Here is a 21,391-nt window from a genome sequence, read left to right as displayed (position 1 = left end):
GTGCTATGCGAATGAGAGAAGAATTAATAACTACTGCAAATCCGGGCAATGAACAATAAAACATTAATAATAAAAAGCATCAGTTATACGAGTACGCATAAGTGGAAACGCTGAGGACATGTAATTGAGAGACAACGACTACGCGAGGAACGCCTTTTCGGAAGATTTTCAGGTTTTTTTTCCCGTTAACTTACGGGTAGTGACGTTATATCGCATCGTGTCTCTACTCTGCCGCGAGAGCTGTGGCACTAACAGCTCCACCGCGTCGACTACATCAGCACGCGGTTGGAGTCCGAGGGCACGCGGCACACACACCATTTTGACTACCTATATGTTCATTATCTGGTTTTGCGTCATTATAAAATTGTCGCTCTGATACTCGCGCGAGCTGTACATGACAATCACGAACAACTTGATTTTTAATATGATTAAATTCATCAATAAACTTATATGTCAATTCTTGAAATTGTTTACCTTGACCGATTAAATAATTATCGATCCTTTAATCCGTCTTTTGTTCAGTTTCATTCAGGTGGTCCTTGATATTACTAAAATTATCTGTTAATGAATTAACTCTTATGGATACCACATCGCATTGTTCCAATAATTTACTAAGATTCTCTTGCAATTTATCGATACAATCGATAATTTTATCATCCTGTTTTTCTTATTTGGTTAACCTGGATTCAACATCTTCAAATTTGTTATCTACTTTAACTTTTTGATCCTCAAATCTAGCTTCAACATCCTCTACCCGACTCTCTACTTCTGAAATTTTACTATTTACGGTTGCCTGTAATATTGCCTGTTGTTCGGCTAATTCGGAAAATTTACTATTAAATAATGCTTGCTGTTCTGAGAATTTAATAGCTTGCTGTTCGAGTACTTCAGAAAATTTATTATTGAAAAATGCTTGCTGTATTGCCTGCTGTTCTGAAAAATTCTCACTAATCGTATTTAATTTTGATAACATAGTACTAAATACGTCTACACCTCCAGAGATGTTCGGTGCGATGTTCATTCTACAGTCTCGATCGGTACCTACTCTAACATCAGAATTATTGTCTGGTAATTCTACGACTTTATGCCTTGTTCTAATCCCCGATACACTTGGTATCGCTTCCTTCTCTTTTTCAGTAAACATGTCATCGGACCCTAGACATAAACACTACCTAAACTTACTTTAAGCTAAGGACAACACGTACACACCCATGCCCGAGGGAGGACTCGAACCTCCAGGGGAGAGGCCGTGTAATCCGTGACATGGTGCCTCTAACCACGCGGCCAATCAGCGGGTCACGGCAATAGATTGGGTATTACAGCAACCTGCTCCAGATCAAGTACAAGTTGGGCACCTACCTTTGATGAAGTCGACCGCCATCTCCAGCCCGTACGTGTCCTTGTCGCAGTCGTCAAGTATGTGCGCGCCGATTGTGACGTTGGGCAGCAGCGAGGGCGGCGCGTTGATCCTGTCCAGCGTGTAGAGCATGGTCTCGAGCGCCTGCACGCCGCCCTGCGGCATCACGGGCCCGCACGTCACCGTGTCGGAGCGCTCGTGCACCATCATGAGCCCGCCCAGCACCAGCTCGCCCTCGACCACCGCCGACAGCTTCACCGGCCACCCCGACACCGAGTCGTTCCCCGACGCGCCCCCGCCCGATTTCGCTGTGCTCGAATTACCGCCGGCCGTTAGAGTTTCGTTCGAGTCGTCATCCAGATTAGCATCCGTTGGCTTAAAGTCAAACTCATTCTCCGTTTCCGCACTGATTGCTGACAAATCCGCCGTACTAGTGGTGTAAACATCCTCCGTGTTTCGGTATTTACTGCTAGTCCCTTCGGGAAAACGTCTTTCTGTTTCGGGTGGTGGAACACTCACCGATATATGTTCCCGTGTACTAGGCGCTGATGTAACAGACCACTTTTCGACTGTACTTGTCACCTGTTTATTTAGCATCACGCTTAAAACTGGCGTTACTGGTGTCGTGACAGTAAGTCTGCTACTTCCTACGGATCGCTCGTTATTGTACAATAGTGGTTTCTTGGACTTCAACGCAGTTCTTAGAGATTCCGTTATCGCACCGTTACCTGTAGCTGCTGTTATCGCCATTGCGGGACCGTCGTTTTGCATACCTTCATTCCACAAATACTCTTTTATACTTGGTAAATGGTCGTTCACAACACTGCTAGGACGTATGGTAAGTGCTGCGGGTGTTGCTGCTGTTACTTCTTCTGATACCTTGTTCGGCAACTGAGCGGTAACCTGGTGATGTTTCGTCAACTTACGGTCAATCGTTGGTCTTTCACTTCTTCTTGAGATAGTGCTGACGTATTTCTCGTTAATACTGCCGCCTCCTTCAATTTCTGCAGTCGCCTCGACGGCATTCAAGTCTGGCTTTTGTAACGTCGAATCTGCAGATTCTGCGATAAGGCTGAACAGTGTTATGTCCTTGTTATTAAATCGACGTAAATATGTCGACCTACTTGGAAAACTTCCTAATCCAGCACTTTTGGACTGGGTACTGAAACGATTCGAAAGAGTCGTGCTGAATGTGGTATCGACAGATAGAGTACGTTGCGTGCCCATACCTTCACTTGCGGTCGTTGTTATTTCATTGAAGTTATCGGAATTGGACGAAATTCTGAAGTTTTGCTTTTGCTGCTGAGGCGTCGCGTACGTAAGTGAATTTTCATTTGATAAAGATGTTGTGTTCACTTGGAAATATTCGTCGAATTCTCCTTTGTCTTGCTTGAGGTTCGTATAATTAGTGGTGCCAAAAGTCTTATTAGGGTTGAGGTTGGCTAGGCGCGACGTAATGATTGTGCTTTTTACGTTACCTCCAGCGTCTTGGATCGTGCGAGAAGTTTTGATACTTTGTGCGTTATCGTCGTCGGGCGCAGACGTCGACATCCCGTGGTCACTGCTTCCTTCGCTATAGACATCCCCGGTGGTGCGGTTGCCGTTTACGAGGCTCTTGGGGCGATCTGCGGCGCGTAAACCGGTCCCCGTAATGTCCCCATCAGCCGTGTGCACAGGCTCCACCGGCGGTTTCTGCCGGGAGAACACTTCGCCCGACCCACCAGAGACACTATTCGTATAATCCCGTCCATTTTGTGGCACATTCCGTAGCGGCTGAACTGAGGCCTCCTCTGTTGACACCTGTTCCACTGGGGAAAGCGCCTCAGTCTGCGATTCAGTATCGAAGGTGATGAGACTTGCTGGAGACGATGCTTCATCTCTTACGCTACGAAGAAACCGATCACGGCGCCGCCTTAGGCCAAGAGGCATTGCAGCTGTGGCCGGCTTAGCATGGCGAAATTTCTTCAGACTGACTGACCAGCTGAGAGCTTCATCGGATTTTCTCTTCGACGGAGAAACAATCGAACCGAATTCTTTTATCGGGTTAGCTTCTTTCGTTCTGGTCCCAGCCTTTTCTGTAGACGGTCTGTACGCATCGCGAAATCCGTTACTGTCTTGGAAGGTGTAATAACCATTCGATGCAACCTCGGTATAATTCGATATATCATTCTCTAAATCTGTCGATCGCTTGCCGTGCTGTCTGTCCGGACTCGATGTCGATGTAGTGAATCCAAAACTGGAGGGAACGTGGGATGTTTCGACGGTACGCTGGCGTTGTTTCAACGATGGGTCGGAAGACATGCGTCTGTGATGGTCTTGCAGCTGGTCCCTGACGGCTGACCCACTCAGGTGAATGTTGGCGTTGACGATGAGCAGCAGCTGAAGGATGGTTGGGCTACCCATGTCGTCCGTCCAGACCTCAAGGCAAGCTCACAGCCGCACGCGTTGCCATCCCAAGCGGTTCACGCCTGCAACAAAGCAACCAAACACACTGTATACAGGAAAGTATTGATAACTGTACGCAGAAAAATGCAACGATGTATAGAAGAGGGTGAATATTAGCCCTCTTAAAGTAACAGAATTGTTTTATATTTCATAATAGTGATCGTGGAAACAGGGTGTAGCAGAAGATCCACTAACAGTCACAATTGAAGGTGATTTATTTAAGACAACACCAGTTTCGCCCTTGTGCCCATCTTTAAGTGATTATGTTCTCTAACATACACAAGCAAAAGAAAGACGCACCACAGAGGAATTATGCGGATGGGACGAAATTCTGTAGATGTACACATACAGACAAACAAATCACTGCAGTTTCAGAAAAATTGGCTGATTTATTCAAGAAAAACTCCTTCACAGATTGAGAAGGTCAATAACGCATTGGTCAATTTCTGGCCTTGTGCAAGCAGTTACTGACTAAGTTGTTGGATTTCTTCCTGAGGGATATCGTCCCAAACTGTATAATTGCGGCGTTAGATCGTCAAAATCCTGAGATGTTTGGAGGGCCCAGCCCATAATGCTAAAATTATCATCAGTGTTGGAGGGATGAGCCCTGGAACCTCATTGAATCCAGTAGGACTGTCTTCGTATTGAATCCTGATGACCAGTAAGAACGTGTCTGGAGATGTCTTAGACAGCGTTCGTATATCGTACGGCCCGACAATCACGAGGGACAGTCTGCCGTGCCGTTGCTTTTCATAATATTTTGGTGGTATTCTGCCCAACCTTTGGTACAACGATAAGTCAATGATATTGTACTTTCTTTTTTCTAGCCACTCATGGCAAGCAATCCTGGGCATACAGTTCAGCAAGATAATTCCCGCTCGCACACGGCTCGAGCTCCTAATGCTTGTCTTCATGCCACAACAAGTTCACCACATCTCTCCCCAACTGGGAGCTTAGGATTCTGAAGATCTAACGCACCAGATTAGCAGAATTTGTCACCTCAACTGCCAGGAGGACATCCGGCAAGTGGATCAAACTATGCCAAGCCGAATAGCTGCATGCGTAAGGGCCAGAGGCAGACGAACGTGTTATTGACTTGCTCAAACGAAATGGCTCTGAGTACTATGGGACATAACATCTGAGGTCATCAGTCCCCTAGAAATTAGAACTACTTAAATCTAACCAACCTAAGGACATCACACACATCCATGTGCGAGGCAGGATTCGAACCTGTTACTGTAGCGGTCTCGCGGTTCCAGACTGAAGGGCCTAGAACCGCTTGACCACCCCAGCCGACTTGACTTGCTCAATGTGTGAGGGTATTTCTCTTGGATGAATCACCCCATTCTTCTGAAACAGTATTTATCTCTTTCTCTGAACTTGTACATTATATTTACTTTCGGATAATTACTTCGTGTTACGTCATTGTCTTGTCTTAATTTGTACATTCATTTACATATTTCAACATTCAGAGCTGGAGCTCAATGTTTAAATAAAATGTAAATTACCTGATGTTTACTGAAAAACGAAATGAAATAATTGGAAGAGGCAAACTAATGTGTGTAGAAAATATTTATGTACTTACAACTGGATTTCGATACGCCACCCATACTGAAGTACATTGCAATTTTTAACGCATGTGATTTTCCACGTCTAATTCCTTCAGTTGTGTTATTGAGCCAACTTCACGTATTTGCCTTTCATTTGAAGAGTAAACTCAAACAATGAATGTAGAAACATGTAAACGAATGCATGACCTTCCGAAGACGGGTTCAAGCGCAAAACCTTTCGCATTTTCAATAAATCACATTCAGTTGTGACTGGTAGCGGATCTTACTCTACATCCTATAGAGGAACGGTCACAGAGTTCAACAGCATCCATTATGTATAAAATTCACGATTCTGAAAATAATTGCCACCACACATACCTGACTTATAATTAATTCACATATGATACAGTATCATTATGTGGTTTCTGTCATGTATGACTTGGTCTTCTCAAATGAGATACCCTCTACGCCCCTTGCGAAAGAATCTCCAGATTGAGGTAAAAGTTTACCCCTCAAATATATTAAAATCATAACTTAAACGTCTTCTGTGTTTCACTTTCGACACAACTGACCAATTCGTGAGAGACGCAACAGCCTCATAAAATACAGGAAGAAAACATTATCCTTCTTCTCTGTCTCCGTGTGAAATAAATATCGAATTACAAGGACGTGTTGACACATAATGGCTCCGAATTTTTTACGTGTAAACTGTTAAACCTTTTTAAATAAGAAACTTTACTAACATTCTACATCTTTATTCTTCATCTGTACATATTTGTTTCTGAACATAGTACCCCTGGAGATTACCCTGGAGACGAACACACATCTCCAGACGAAAGAAAAGCTTGATGACACCGCCACTGTGGACGGTTTGTTGACGGAGCCCCAATCTTACTCCGCTTGCGCCGGTGCACCACTGCCAAAGTGAATTCCTCGTAGATGTTCTTTCAGTTTGCGAAGCAGATGAAAATCGGATGGGTCCATGTCGGAGCTGTGTGGAGGAAACGATTACCAAAAACGTGGTAGCATCTGTACATGGGCATTAGGACAGGATACACCGTATCTACCGTGTTTCTTAGCTTGTAATGAAGACTCATTTACCAGTCACCGCCAGATAAACCGCTTTAACGTGCACTACTGATATGTTTATAACCATCGTTAGCTTCGTCAGGTGGAACGTCTGCGTCTATGGAGTGTAAACGTGTGGTGTGGGATAGGGAACCGTCAGCTCATAGGCCCGTTGTTCATAGACGGAACACTGGACGGGCACAAGTGTCGCAGCCTTCTAACACACCATTTACCACGGATGCTAGAAGAAGTTGGTCTGCAGAGTAGGTGGAGCACGTAGTACCAACATGATGGCCGTCCAGCGCATAATGCACGACATACTACAGCATGTCTCCACGAATTTTTTACAGATGTTGTGACCGGTAACTTGGCTGGCCCGTTCCCCGGATTTGACACCTGTAGATGTTCCCTTCGGGAAAGCTGAAAGACGCTCTCTACGTGTGCATATCAGCTACACCCTATGATATATGGTACAACGAGGGATTATTGCAGCCCGTTAGGACATCTCCGCTAAAAAGTTGGGATGTGTGTGTCAGATGTTCCGTACCAGATTGGTGGTCATTGTGAACACAACCTGCGATTGTTGATTGTCTCATTATTGATCAGAATTCAGATAACTGACGTATGCAGTTGTGTTGTTGTTTATTGTATGCTACCGCAGGTATTGTACAAGAGTCGGTGTGTGAAGTTTTCAATATATAATATCTCGTAAACGACTCGAACTAGAATCCTGCAACAGACATCACTATTCTAATGTATACTACTTTTAGCCTGTTAATGTCAGTAAGCACTGTTCCATTAAAAAAAAGTTTACAAAAAATACGCTTTCTAAAGATTATTACAATTTGTTTATTTGCTAACAGTACGAGCCCCTGACAAACAACCCATTCTCTAAGAAAAAGCACTTTCCATTTTTGCAATATTAACGGTGAAATTTTTAGGTGATTCGCCCTGTACAGTAGTACAGTTTTGAAATTTGATTTCTTAGACCAATTTCAACATGTTAAATATCCAGTCATTAAACGGTATCAATGTGTATTATAAAAATGGAATAAATACAATATCCATAGAAATATTTCTAAAACCTCCCATTGTTGCTACTCTTGTAGTCGTCAGTCTCAAGACAGTTCTGATGCAGCTATCCATTCTGATTTGTCCCGTACAAGCCTCTTTAACTCTGCATGACTACTGCAAGTGAAGTCTATCTACACTTGCATACTGTAGCTAATCCATATCTCTCTCCATAATAAAATTCACGAAATGCTTTCTGCTCTGGATGTACCCTGTCAACCGATTGCTCTTTGAAGGAAGTTTTGCTATAAATTTCGTTTACCCCGATTTGATACAAGCACCCCTCCATTTCTTATCCGTATTACTCATTTACTCTCGAGCATTCTTTTGTAGTCGGAGTACTTTTCAGGTCTGTAGATTACCTACTGCGAACTCAAGCATGTCAGGGTGAATGTTTAGTATCTTCATAATAAATAACGTACATGAAATCCGTCCTTAAATAAATTGTTCACTCCTTCCTCTCTCCAGCAGCCCAGAACAGGCTTAGTCCTTTTCCCAATATTATTCGACTCCAGACCGCCATCTTGGATTATATCACAGGAGAGATTGAGGCACACTCTGCTGGCAGTGCTGTGTACTAGGTGAGTTGGACTCTGGACCCCATGGTCAACAGAATGCATGGAGGCACTTGCCTCAAATTGTTTAAATAAAGACTGTTTAAATGAAAACATGTGTCCATCCTATGCAGCACAGACTGAGTCCTTTTCCTGCCAGTTCACTGTAGGTTGTGGTGGTGGTGGTTGGAGGGAGGGGATGTTAACACATCGCTGCGACAAGGACATTCCCACCAATAAAGCGAAATTCCCGCCAAAATTCAAAATATCTCCCAATTGTGTAGGTTGGGGAGAGGGGTGGGGGTGGGAGGGAGGGAGAGGGAGGTGGGAGACGGGGATGAGGTGGCTGGGACCATGTGCAGCTGGAAAAACAGGTGACATCGTGCAGGGGGCGTGATCAATTTAATTAATTTGCTTATAAATTTGATTTCAAAAGCTTCCTGACCCTACCACTACACCAATACTTATAAAATCTATACACAGGTCGCTGTTTTACCTTTTAAGACGAAGGGAAATATATTCACCCAGTTTAGTACTGGCGATTGTCGTATTTAATTATAATTTCATTTGCATTTTTTATATGTCATGTCAAAAGCGGAACCTCTGCCAAACGAAATTACTTAAATGGGAACGTTTAGAATGAAAACAAGACTGTGAAATCAATTGGCGCCAATGATATAGCATGCGCAGGCTGCACTCTGTTGTATAATGTAATAATATATTACTGTATTTTCTCACATGTTGCGTATTATTTGATGAGGCATTTACATGTGATAATAAAGTATCTTTGAAGAAATAACAAATGCCTGAGAATGACAAATAATCCAATGTGAAAAATATTTCCCTGTTGTCCACAAGTGATATCTTTCTGAATCTAATGTTTTGCTTTTTATCGTAATAATCATCATATTTACATATATATTTGGGTTTTATTCACAGATATTGCTAGAAGAGGGCGCACAGAAATCCGTATGTTAGGTGATGACGTATTACATTTACTCATTGCAGACAACAGTGATGAAGAAGAGGAGAGTCAATTGGGTAAGGAAGATCAGATGTTCATAGATAAAGATGTCGAAAATGGTATCGCTGTAGTAAAAATAGAGGAGTCTATTAAGGTAACGCATTAAAGCGTTATTCCACGCACCGTTTCGCGCGAGACTTCGGAAGCTGTCTTCTACTTTCGATGGGGAAAGAAATCCTATTCATCTTGCGCATTTTATGATAGTGCAAATGAATTGGGTTGTATAAATGTATTCTCTTATCGGCAAGATACGTTGATACCAACGCATTTTTTTATAGAGATGACACAACTAGGTAAGATAGTGACTGACATTGTGTTAAAATCAGGAATGAAGCGTGCGGAAAAAAAACGGACGTCCTTTTACCATTGACTCTGAGGAAATGAAGGCGTTCTTGGGCACGAATTTTGCAATGAATTATCACATTTTGCCAACAGTTGAGAATTACTGGTCAACTGGTGAAGACATGGGCCTCCCTTTAGTTGCTAATGTTGTACCAAGAAGAAGGTCTGAGACAATACGTCCAAATTTATGTTTTTGTGATAATGATGGTCACTTACAAACGAGTGAAATAACATATAAAATTAGATCAGTCATGCTGAACTTGAGTTTATATTTTGAAAAAGCTATGAACAACGAACATCTCTGAGGGACAGTCCATCGGTCAACAAATGAACATGGTCAAAGGTCACAAAATAGTGAAACGATACATCAAGAACGAACCTATGAAATGAGGACTCAAAACTTGGCACATGGCTGAGACTTGCACATGGTAACCATCTGAATTTGATTTGCACGTAGGCAAGAAGATGAACACGAAGTATTAAGTTTAACGGAACAGCTAAAAGTCTTGGATGCAAAGTGTACTTTGATAACCTTTTCAATTCCCCATTTTTCCAATACAAGTTGATGAAACAAAATACTAAGGTCTGTGGTAGTGTTTGCACTAATAGTAAAATTGTGCGCAAGTCTTTGTCGTTGGACAGTAATATGCAGAAAGACGACATTCATTCCGAAATTTCAAATAGCATATCAACTGTAAAATGAAACGACTCCAAATCGATTCATGAAAAAAAAAGTTATTTGTCCAGGAATCGTCGTATGCTAGAATAAACGTATAGGCAGTGCCTACCTCATGGCTTATCGGAAAGCATGCTGTGGTGTTAACAGTAAAGGTAAAATAAAATAATACCGGCGTCTAATGTTTGATTTATTGATCATAGCGCGAAGCAATGCTTATGTAATATTTTTAAAGTAGCGTGAGGGACAACGGATGGTAGGATCGCTTCTGACCAGCCTCGAGTAGCGCCGACGCACACCACGAGGAGTAATAAATAGTTATACATGCCGACAGCGGTCAAGTTCCACTGTAGTCACTACTGAAATGAGTATTGGTATAAAACGCAGTTTACCAGCACACAACGTGCAAAAAGTGGAAAAAATGCCTCTCAGAAGGTAGGACACATTGTATGAGTACCATGTGCAATGTCCGTGTTTTCTTCAGAACTAAAGAAAATTACTTCGCACAACATCATAATTAGAACATCAGTTCGTATAGTAATAAATTTGTGGTTATTAATTTTCACTATTTTTGGTACCATTTTGTTATAAATTACCAGTAAATAAATAATGAGGTAAACTATAATATATGGCCATTGGGAAACTAGCTCCCATCAAATACATATTTTTATGTATTTTTCTTGTTGCTCTTACTTATTTTACGTTCAAGCAAACTAAAATCAAGCGTGACATACTAACATTTACTCTTAGCAAACTTACGATCCTGTAAAGGGTTAACCGTTTAACGTTGCTACCAAAATTCTCGGAAACTTGTTGTCCAATCTGTTTCACATTTTCAGAAGATATTCTAATAATGTCTGACTGACATAGGCTACATATTATATGACATATATGGTACATAAATATACATGTAATATATCAAGAGGTAAAGCTGTTAGCAAAAATCTCGAGAAGTTGTGGACGATTCTATTTGAAATTTTTACGTGATGTTATATATAATGTCTAAAGGGGAACGTTTTTAGCATAAATACCGAAAAGTTCTTGACAGTTTTGCCTCAAATTTAATATACGCATAAAGAAATTGGTACATCTGCCTATTATCGCGTAGGGCCCCTTGCGACCAAGCAGAAGTGTTGCAACACAGCATGGCCTCGACTAATGTCTGAAACAGTGCTGGAGGGAACTTATACTACGAATCCTGCAAGGATCTGTAGGAGTACAAGGGTGTGGAAGTCCCTTCCGAACAGCACGTTCCAAGGCAGCCCACATATGATCAGTAATGTTCATGCCTGGGGAGTTTGGTGGCCAGAGGAAGTGTTTAAACTCAGAAGAGAGTTCCTGGAACCACTCTGTAGCAATTCTGCACGTGTGGAGTGTCGCATTGTCCATCTGGAAATGCCCAAGTCCGTCGAAATGCACAATGGACATGAATGGAAGCAGATGGTCGGAGAGGATGCTTACGTACGTTTCACAAACGGATCGAGACGTATCAGGGGTCAAATATCACTCCAATGGCTCACACCCAACACAATTACAGAGCCTCCACCAGCTTCAACGGGCCCTGTTGACATGCAGGGTCCATGGATTCATAACGTTGTCTCTATACCCGTACACGGCCATCCGCTCGATACAATTTGAAACGAGGCTCGTCTGACCAGGCAACACCTTTCCAGTTATCAACTGTCCAATGTCGGTGCTGTTGTGACCAGTCGGGGCGTAAAGCTTCGTGCCGTGCAGTCAAAAGGGGTACACGAGAGGGTCTTCGGCTCCGAAGGCCCATATCGATGATTTTTCGTTGAGTTGTTCGCACGCTGACACTAGTTAACTGCCCAGCACTGAATTCTGCAGTAATTTGTGGAAGAGTTGCACTTCAGTCACGTTGAACGATTCTCTTCAATCGTCGTAGGTCCCGTTCTTGCAGGATCTTCTTGCGGCCGCAGCGATGTGGGAATATTGATGTTTTACCGGATTCCAGATATTCATGGTACACTCGTGAAATGGTTACACGGGAAGGTCCCCTCGGAGATGCTGTGTCCCATTCCTCGTGCGCCGACCTTAACACCACTTTCAAACTAACTCAAATCTTGATGAACTGCCATTGTAGCAGCAGTAACCGACCTAACAACTGCACCAGACACTTGTCTTATATACACATTGACGACCGCAGTGCCGTATTCTACCTGTTTTCGTACCTCTGTATTTGAATACACATGGCTATACCAGTTCCTTTGCTGCTTCAGTGTATATGTATATATGCGTAGCAACTTATGATTCGAATACTCTTGTGCAATAGAATCTTGCATTAATGAACCCAAATGATTTTCCTATTTATTTTAAGTGACTTCATTTCCCATTCAAGGTTTTGTTTACAGTAGGAGTGCATAAGGGTCAAGGTCAGAGAGAGAGAGAGAGAGAGAGAGGGGGGGGGGGGAAGCGAGATGACCAATGGGGAGTGAGAGCAAATGGACAGAGAGAGGTGGAAGGGGAGATGGACAGACAGAGAGAGACACGTGAGGAAGAGAAGGAGAGACATTGCGGGGGGGGGGGGGGGAGGGTGGAGGAGGAGATGGACAGGGGGAGGAGTGAAGTAGAAGTGATGAAAAGAGAGAGGAAGGAGAAGGGGATTAGGACGTATATAAAGTTACTAAACATGTTAAACAGTTCTGAAGCAGTTCCAGGTTCAGTAGTACAGATACAAAAATAACTTGCAACTAAGCAGAAATGATTAAAAGAGTACTTCATTCACAATGAACCTCACAAATATCATCACCTCTTAAATTATGGTGATGACGCTAGGAAATTTACACCAACACATATCTTTGAATCAGGTGATGAGTCTCATCGGATACACTGAAAACATAAATTTGTTATATTATTAGGGCGTGGGAATGAGGAATTGCATGTAGTGACCCAAAATATTTTTATAGTAATTGAAACATTAATATATATACTAATGCCTTGGGTCACTGACGTAATAGTATCTCTGACAGCTGTGTTACTGAAGATTGTACTCAGCATTAATCTTTAAGTAAGCAAGCATGTCCGCTGAATTGTAAGTAATCTATTGGCAGCACATGTAGACAACAGGTGTTACTTTCAGTCTTTGCCAACTTCCACGCCTCCTCGGCTTGCTGCCTCATCCAACTGAAGTGTTCACACTTATACTCCCAACGCACTGCTTCAGTTTCTAGGCAATAGAGAAAAGAAATCGTACTTTGATACATCCGTATCCAATTGCGGCTGCTCAGAATCGTAAATTCTTCAACCGTAATTCTCAACCTCCAGATTCTAGAGTTTCATATAACTGCAGTACCATTTTAACTTTTCTTTTACGCATAGAGGGATGTGGTACCGTTGAAGTAAAATATAGCAAACGTGTTGAAATTTCCGTAGCAGCCTTCACCGCATTAAATTGTATAAATCCAATTTCTCGTTCTATAATATTCTCCCTGGGGTTATTAAAGGACAGTAGAAACGCCAATAAGTACGTAATATCCTCACATGCACAGCGAACACGAGTATGCGATAGAAATCCAAAGTCGTTAAGGAGCGATGCGATGCGATATTAAAATGCGGGCACTGGCACCGCATGCGGAATGTGGACGGGCACCGTAAGCGGAAGCAGTTGGCCACCCTTATTGGAGGGTGTGCAGGTATGCCCGGCACGGTTGCCATCCGGGTGACATGTGCTGCGGTCGGCTACGGATGGCCCCAACGGCCGTTGCCAAGCAACCAGCTACGTCTCTCCTCTGCCGTTGTCTCTATCGACTGTACTACGAAGTAAGAGGGGATCAATTATTAAAGCAAAAATTTTGTGGTAGTTAACAAAGATAAGTGTTTGGTTGAATGTCACACGAATTCAGTTTCACCCAGTGAATAAGTAGTCGCGTTCCAGTGTACAGTGGTTCCTTTCGTTACTTCCTTGTTGCATATACATCGAAAATGAAAATGAGTTTGGTGTCGAGTGTGACAGAGTCCAGTGAACACTATTACATTATTGACTTCAATAACATTATACACACCGAGCGAGGCAGCAGAATGCTGTCATTCAGAACTCTCATTCAGGGGGGAATCGATTCTAATCTCCATTCCATTTTATACATTCAGGTCTCACATAATTTTCCCGAAACATGTATGGTGAGATGATTCCTTTGAAACACCCCTACGAGTTTCCTTACCAGTCTGAGCTCGTGTTGCTCAATAAACTAATTTTCGACAACACGTTAAACCCTACTACTTTTTTGTGCAGGAATGGAAGGGTTAGTCCTGGTACAGTCAATCTACCTCTAAATGAACGAAGTTGGAGGCTATAACAATTGGTGAAAGCAGCAGAACAATTGTATAATTACACCAAGAAACTGAAATTAATTTCATTCCGTTGCAGGTGCTATGAAGGTGTATGTTTTGCTTCAGTATTATTCGCATCTTTTCTTTAAACCAACGAAACTGCCCTTCAAAATAATGTACCCAGTGTTACGGTTTACTGACGATATGGACGTGTTATGTAATTGACTGAAGTCACAGTTAAAGTTGGATAAAGTGTCTTAATCCATCATGGATGACCCAAGTGCTGATCGTGTGGGGTCCAAGGTTTCCATTCTCAAACTATTTCCTGTGTACTATTAAATGAAAATTGCTTGATTCTGCAGACTACTGTGTTGCATCATTGATATGTTAGAAGTAACTGATATGACTATGTTACTGCAGAGTCTATACCCTTCCAAATTTACGATATTGTATGGCAACAGGCTGTGAATGTATTTGTATGATTGCAAAGCTGTGCAACATTATGTAAAAAATACTAGTGCGGTACCGGTTTCATATTTTGTACTAAGCCGATGCCATATGACAAATTTGTGTCATATAAGGAATACATGATACTAGGTGGCGCCTTGGTAGTGATTGTGAAAAGTGAGGATAAAGGAGACGACAAATTCAGAATGTGGGTGTTCCATAGGTAATCTGCTATCAAGCAACTGTTTGCATTATCATTACCAAATCCTTGGCAGCTTTATTAAGGACAATTATTTTCTCATTGTTATTCATTTGCAAAAGAAGCTAGAACCGCCGAAGGCCAACAGTGATCTGTGAAACATAGTTGCCAACCACAGCATTCATATTAAATCTAAGGATAACGTTGCAAGTTGTTTGTCACATATGTCAACTTACAGCTTACTATTTTCGGCGGCTGTTAACTCGCGAACATTACTGCTAACTAACATATTCTGTGTCCACTAGTCGATGTCTGAAATGAGTACAGTCTATGCTCAGTCGAGAGCAGTAGAACAACGATATCAGGAACTGAGTCCGCCATGATGCAAAACACCTTGTTTTGGCGGACTCAGTTTCTGATTTTGTTGTTTTTCCTATGCAAATATTGACCAAATGGAATAGTTCCAGGACAAAATTATCGAGAGTATTAGCTTAGGCACATTCTTTGGCGATCTGCGTCTCTGCCAGTAAGAGATCAACGTGCCTTTGCTGGTACAGCGTGGTTGGTGTTCGAATGGAGTCACAACAGTCTTTATGTACTCTGGTTGGAAGAAGTGTGTCGTGGTATGGTAACTAGAGGAAAGAGGCTGCCTGATTATTGCTGCTTGTTTATTGATTTATTTATTTATTGATTTATTTAACCTGGCAAGATTAGGGCCATAAGACCCTCTCTTACATCTAACCAGGCTTGTGTCTGTATATGTAGGTTTTGTGCCGGCACGTTCCTTGAAGAGAAGACTGGTGTGCAAATTAACAATGAGATTTGCTTCCTGCATTCTCTAGTTACGAGCTACGAGTTATAATGAGGTAACGCATTGCACAGCATCACTTAACGTATCATTTCAGGGCAAGGATTTCACATCTGTAGCGAGCGATTGTGGGGAATAGGATTTAATAATGTACTGTATACTTTGTAAAGGAACGTACTCAGTCTTGATTCAAGTGGGCCACAAATCTACCGTAAATCTCATTCGAGTCATAAGTGAACTACATAAAGCCCTTCCTCACTCACATAACAATTCTTGACATTTTTATGGGTCTCTTGAAACCTCATTGTGTAAATCTTTCTCCATGCAGTAGCGTAGTATTCTACCAATTGATCCGTGCAGCAACAACTCAGTTCTTCCAGATATTATGAGTGATGTTTTGAGTGAAAGCAATCAATGATTTTAACACGACCTCTCTGAATTTATTTAAATAACTTGCCACTGTTATACAGGTACCGGTAGCTAAAATTTAACGATACTATTTAGGACGCCGGGTTCTCATTTGCTTTGCAAATTAAAGAGCAGTAGAGATGACGACGTCCCCCTGATGCGAAAAGGGTGTCTATGGGGTGAGGGGACTATTCTGTCTCCGTAATATTTTACCCAAGCGGATGCCATCATCATTGAACCATACCGTAGAGCTGTATGCCTTCATGAAAAATAGCGACTGTAAATTCCCCGTTGGTTTCAACCGTTCGCAGTACCATCTCAGCACTGACATGTTGGTTGATGATACAAAGCCAGATCACTCACTCATCCTCACTCTTGCTCGTGCAACTAGTAAAAAGATTGCAGCCCTTCTTTAGGACCACACGTACGTCTGGCTGCGCAACAGATACTCCTCCGTCCGAATTTTTTATGTGAATACTTTTCCAATAAAGCAAACGTTATAAACGTTCTACATCTTTATTCTTTATTCGTCAGAATGGCAACGAACACATTTCTTTTGTGTTAGCAGAAGGGCCAACACCGTGTTAGGAGTGGAGGCCGAAATGGACGCGTTTCAGCTCACGCAGCCTGGCGTGAGGAGGGTAGAACGATACTGACATGAGGTCTGGAACATGACAAGGAATGAGAATTCAGAAAGCGAACGTAATTAGTTTCATACTTAACTTTAATCCATTAATGATGAACGTCCCTCTTGACGGTACATGATCCACAATATTATCAGTTCGGAATACATATTTGAAGTAATTATAGTAACTGAATATGGAGCCTTGCTAGGTCGTAGCAAATGACGTAGCTGAAGGCTATGCTAAACTGTCGTCTCTGCAAAGGAGAGCGTATGTAGAGAGTGAACCATCGCTAACAAAGTCGGCTGTACAACTGGAGCGAGTGCTAGGGAGTCTCTCTAGACTAGACCTGCCGTGTGGCGGCGCTCGGTCTGCAAGCACTGATAGTGGCGACACGCGGGACCGACGTATACTAACGGACCGCGGTCGATTTAAAGGCTACCACCTAGCAACTGTTGTGTGTGGGGGTGACACCATAATTTTTATCAACGAGAGACCTATTTTTGGCAGCGTTTTCGTAAAATGTTTGACTTTGTGACGGAGCCGCAGCCTCACCTCTGCTTGCTCCTCTTCGTATACTATGTGAATTTCAGACTTATTCCAAAATCCCAGATTCCCGTCTTGACGTAATACATTGTACAAGACTATTGCAATCTTACGTAACGTAATGTATCCTTCTGAATTTCAGATTCGAGATGTACGTTTCTGATAGTCATTTGCTTTCTTTCCATTGATTCTATCGACTGTTGACGGCATCGTATTCACCAAGGCTGCGTGTTACTTTACGTACAAAATTCCAGGGTAACAGTCTAGATGAGTTACTGATCTGGCGTTGTAACATCAAATATCTGATCACTCATATTCCCGTTATGAGTTGGAAATGATATTAATTTTGATCGTCCTCTCTTTCAGCATGATAGCTGCGGATCACACACGAATGCTGCGGCATCAGCAAGAATACGATGCCTTGGGTTCACTGTCGTCGTTGATCGTCCATGTAGTACCGACCTGGCAACATTCGAGTTTCATTTGATCTCCATGGTTAAAGAACATATTCGAGGATTTAGCTTCGACAGTGATGAACTAATTTTGTTGTTATAGTAAATGAGGGAAGTTTATATCGAGATGTAAACTTCTACGGACATGGCGGCAGTAAAAATGTTGTCAACAGCGAACGCAAAATGAGAAAACGCTCTGTGGTTTATCAGCTACACATATGATCCATGTTACAAAGTTTTAGACATAATTTAAAAATTTCAAACTTAGACTTGTGCAAATCGTTCGGGGAAACCTGAGAAACGACACAATGGGGTCGGTCTGCTACTATGATTGAGAAGGGACTATCTATGTCGTGTGGCTAGGGCCTCCCGTCGGGTAGACCGTTCGCCTGGTGCAGGTCTTTCGATGTGACGCCACTTCGGCGACCTGCATGTCGATGGGGATGAAATGATGATGATTAGGACAACACAACACCCAGTCCCTGAGCGGAGAAAATTTCCGACCCAGCCGGGAATCGAACCCGGGCCCTTTGGATTGACAGTCTGTCACGCTGACCACTCAGCTACCGGGGCGGACGAGAAGGGACTAAGAAATAGGTAATCGATAAATAAGGTTTCCAATTGGAATACCCACTCTGGATTGACAAGCAGTGACTGTGCAGCAGTGTCTGTGTCTGTGACTACATTTTCGATTAATAATAAAAATAATATCAGTCAATACTTACTTAACGAAAAAAATTTAACATTAAAAATTTAATTAAAGCAAGCTACGCGAAATAGTATCCGGGGTAAGAAAAACATGCGCAGTATAGGTACAAGGGATGCAGCTGTGCAAGATATACCGTAACACAAAAATCCACAAGTAGAATGTAGACCAGAAGCTGCAGTCACAGAACTGAAGTTAATTACCTGATCACTTGTGATGATAATTACTATTTGAGTTAGAAACAACTACCAAATTTCCTTCACACCAATCATCAATGTAGCACGTCTGCCACAATACAGAAATCTTAAGTCTCAATACCGAGAACTTTTTGGGCAGCACAGAGGTACAATGGGAAGGCTGTCTCAGAGACCAGTTAATGATCGAATCGTGGAGTAAGTCGTAAGAAATACCGACAGTCTTTAGTTGTTCTAACAACAACGAAAACTAAAGATCTATCGATGTCGTATGCATAAAGACAGTGTGAAACAGGTTTAGACAAACACTTCCCGGACTACGATTCAGATGCTAATCAACCACAAGGGCACCCTTGATGCGCGGCACGCTTTTTCAACGTCAACAAATTTGATTACACAGTTTCCTGAAAATTATTCTAACCTAGGAAAACGAAGCTGAAAAACGGAAACGCTGTAAGGATGGATGATACTCATTCCGAGGATTCTCAAATACCATTGCTAATAGTTTTTCTAATTAATAGTAACACGGGGAACTGGGCTGTCACTGAATATTAGAAGAAGATAGAGCAATGCCTAAGTCCGTAGATAAACATCCAGCTTATCGTGAATGCAACAAACCAATCGGTCTCATTAATACACCTGCAATAGCTCATAACAGGCTACTGTGTGACAATTATTGTCGCACAACTAACTTAATCAATACGGACTTAATCAATACCAGTTTCTTGAAATTACTGCAAACAGTAGCCGTTTCTTTTTTTTCTTCAAATTTTTTATCACTCCATTACCGGTTTCGAACCGCCTAGCGATTCAGCATCAGATCATCAAGAAACCTTTATTCATCACAGTTGCAGCATTCCTCGTGCATATTGGATAGAAGTTTTAATCAGTGCCGCTTTTGTTGTAGGACTTGGAAAATAATTGAAGACGCATCCAAGAAGGCGATCGAAAGAACAGACGCGTTATCTATTGTGAGGTCATACTGCAAGCTATAAGTAAAGAGATTACGGCGTACAAATTCTCCAGATGGTTGATTCATTTAATTTAAAATAAAACATGCTTCAGGACGACAGGATTCAACAGCAAGTTCTATTCACAAGGAAAACATATTTGGTTATTTCAAATTAATTAACATACTAACATAACAAGTAATTGATGTCTACAATGTTAATGTATTAGCAATAGATACATATAATTAAAAGTATACAACTGCTTTATTAACTGACATGGCGTGAGTATCTGAGAGTTTAGGGTGGTTTGCGTTCATTGCAAAGAAACTATAGCTTCAGGCGGCTCACCCTCTAGATATTTTTTTTTTGTCACCATCACAAAAACAAAACGAGTATCCCAATATCTGTACTCCATTTTTGCCAATTACTTTAGGAGCGTGAAATGTTCAGCTGGCACTAAGAAAAATAAAAGATAAAGTTGCATAACACATTCATGCAATCACGCACAAAGTAAGCAACAGTATTCACAAAGATGCCAGCGCCTTCACATCTACTGAAATGCTACCGCTGCATGTAAACAAGGACACATCGCGATGTTATTTTCAAGGTCCTCACATGCTACACAGGAGGTAACTGACAAAAAGACATGTTCGCACGGAACTGCAGAATTCTGCAACGTCCACAAAGGGGCGTGCATCACAGACGAACAGCCGCCTTTGGCATCACGCCAACCGATGCTTGATTGGTGGCACTCTGAATCTACCCAGTAGACGTTACGGTAAGATGTTGTGCAGCCTCCTTCCGGTCCCGTAACGGTAATCTGCAAAATCCTACAAATCACTGAATGAAGGGTAACAACCGCAATCCAGCGTTTGAACTGTAAGGTATGTGCGTGGCTCGCGTGAGATAACAGTTACACGGACCGAAGGGTTGATTAATTTTTGTCCGTGCAGCCCTCAGTCAGAGCATAGACATTCCTTAAGGGGGCGCCGCAGAAATCAAATTTTTCCTGTACGGATTCAATAGCAAAAATAGCAATTACCGTCAGTTTGATCATATGTGAACACCCCACCACATCATCTGTAAATGTTATGTCTACAGGGTGTTACAAAAAGGTACGGCCAAACTTTCTGGAAACATTCCTCACACACAAAGAAAGAAAATATGTTATGTGGACATGTGTCTGGAAACGCTTACTTTCCATGTTAGAGCTCATTTTATTACTTCTCTTCAAATCACATTAATCATGGAATGGAAACACGCAACAACAGAACGTACCAGCGTGACTTCAAACACTCTGTTACAGTAAATGTTCAAAATGTCCTCCGTTAGCGAGGATACATGCATCCACCCTCCGTCGCATGGAATCCCTGACGCGCTGATGCAGCCGTGGAGAATGGCGTATTGTATCACAGCCGTCCACAATACGAGCACGAAGAGCCTCTACATTTGGTACCGGGGTTGCGTAGACAAGAGCTTTCAGATGGCTCCATAAATGAAAGTCAAGAGGGTTGAGGTCAGGAGAGCGTGGAGACCATGGAATTGGTCCTCCCTTACCAATCCATCGGTCATCGAACCTGTTGTTGCGAAGCGTACGAACACTTCGACTGAAATGTGCAGGAGCTCCCTCGTGCATGAACCACATGTTGTGTCGTACTTGTAAACGCACATGTTCTAGCAGCAC

The 21,391-nt window shown here is 42.3% G+C and overlaps 1 protein-coding gene across 1 annotated transcript in view; it reads right to left on the bottom strand.

Moving 5' to 3' along the window:
• Positions 1-1,336: 1,336 nt before the first annotated feature.
• The window catches only part of LOC124788693 (uncharacterized protein YMR317W-like), a 355,090-nt gene continuing 335,035 nt past the window's right edge, over positions 1,337-21,391 (bottom strand). Inside the window, exon 2 of the mRNA XM_047255974.1 lies at positions 1,337-3,825. Coding sequence (XP_047111930.1) covers positions 1,337-3,760 — 2,424 coding nt within the window. The 5' untranslated portion in view covers positions 3,761-3,825. The remainder of the gene's footprint in view (positions 3,826-21,391) is intronic.

The sequence above is a fragment of the Schistocerca piceifrons genome, chromosome 3 (assembly GCF_021461385.2).
Source record: "Schistocerca piceifrons isolate TAMUIC-IGC-003096 chromosome 3, iqSchPice1.1, whole genome shotgun sequence".
Lineage (NCBI taxonomy): Eukaryota > Metazoa > Arthropoda > Insecta > Orthoptera > Acrididae > Schistocerca > Schistocerca piceifrons.
This window is presented reverse-complemented; position numbering and strand designations above follow the sequence as displayed.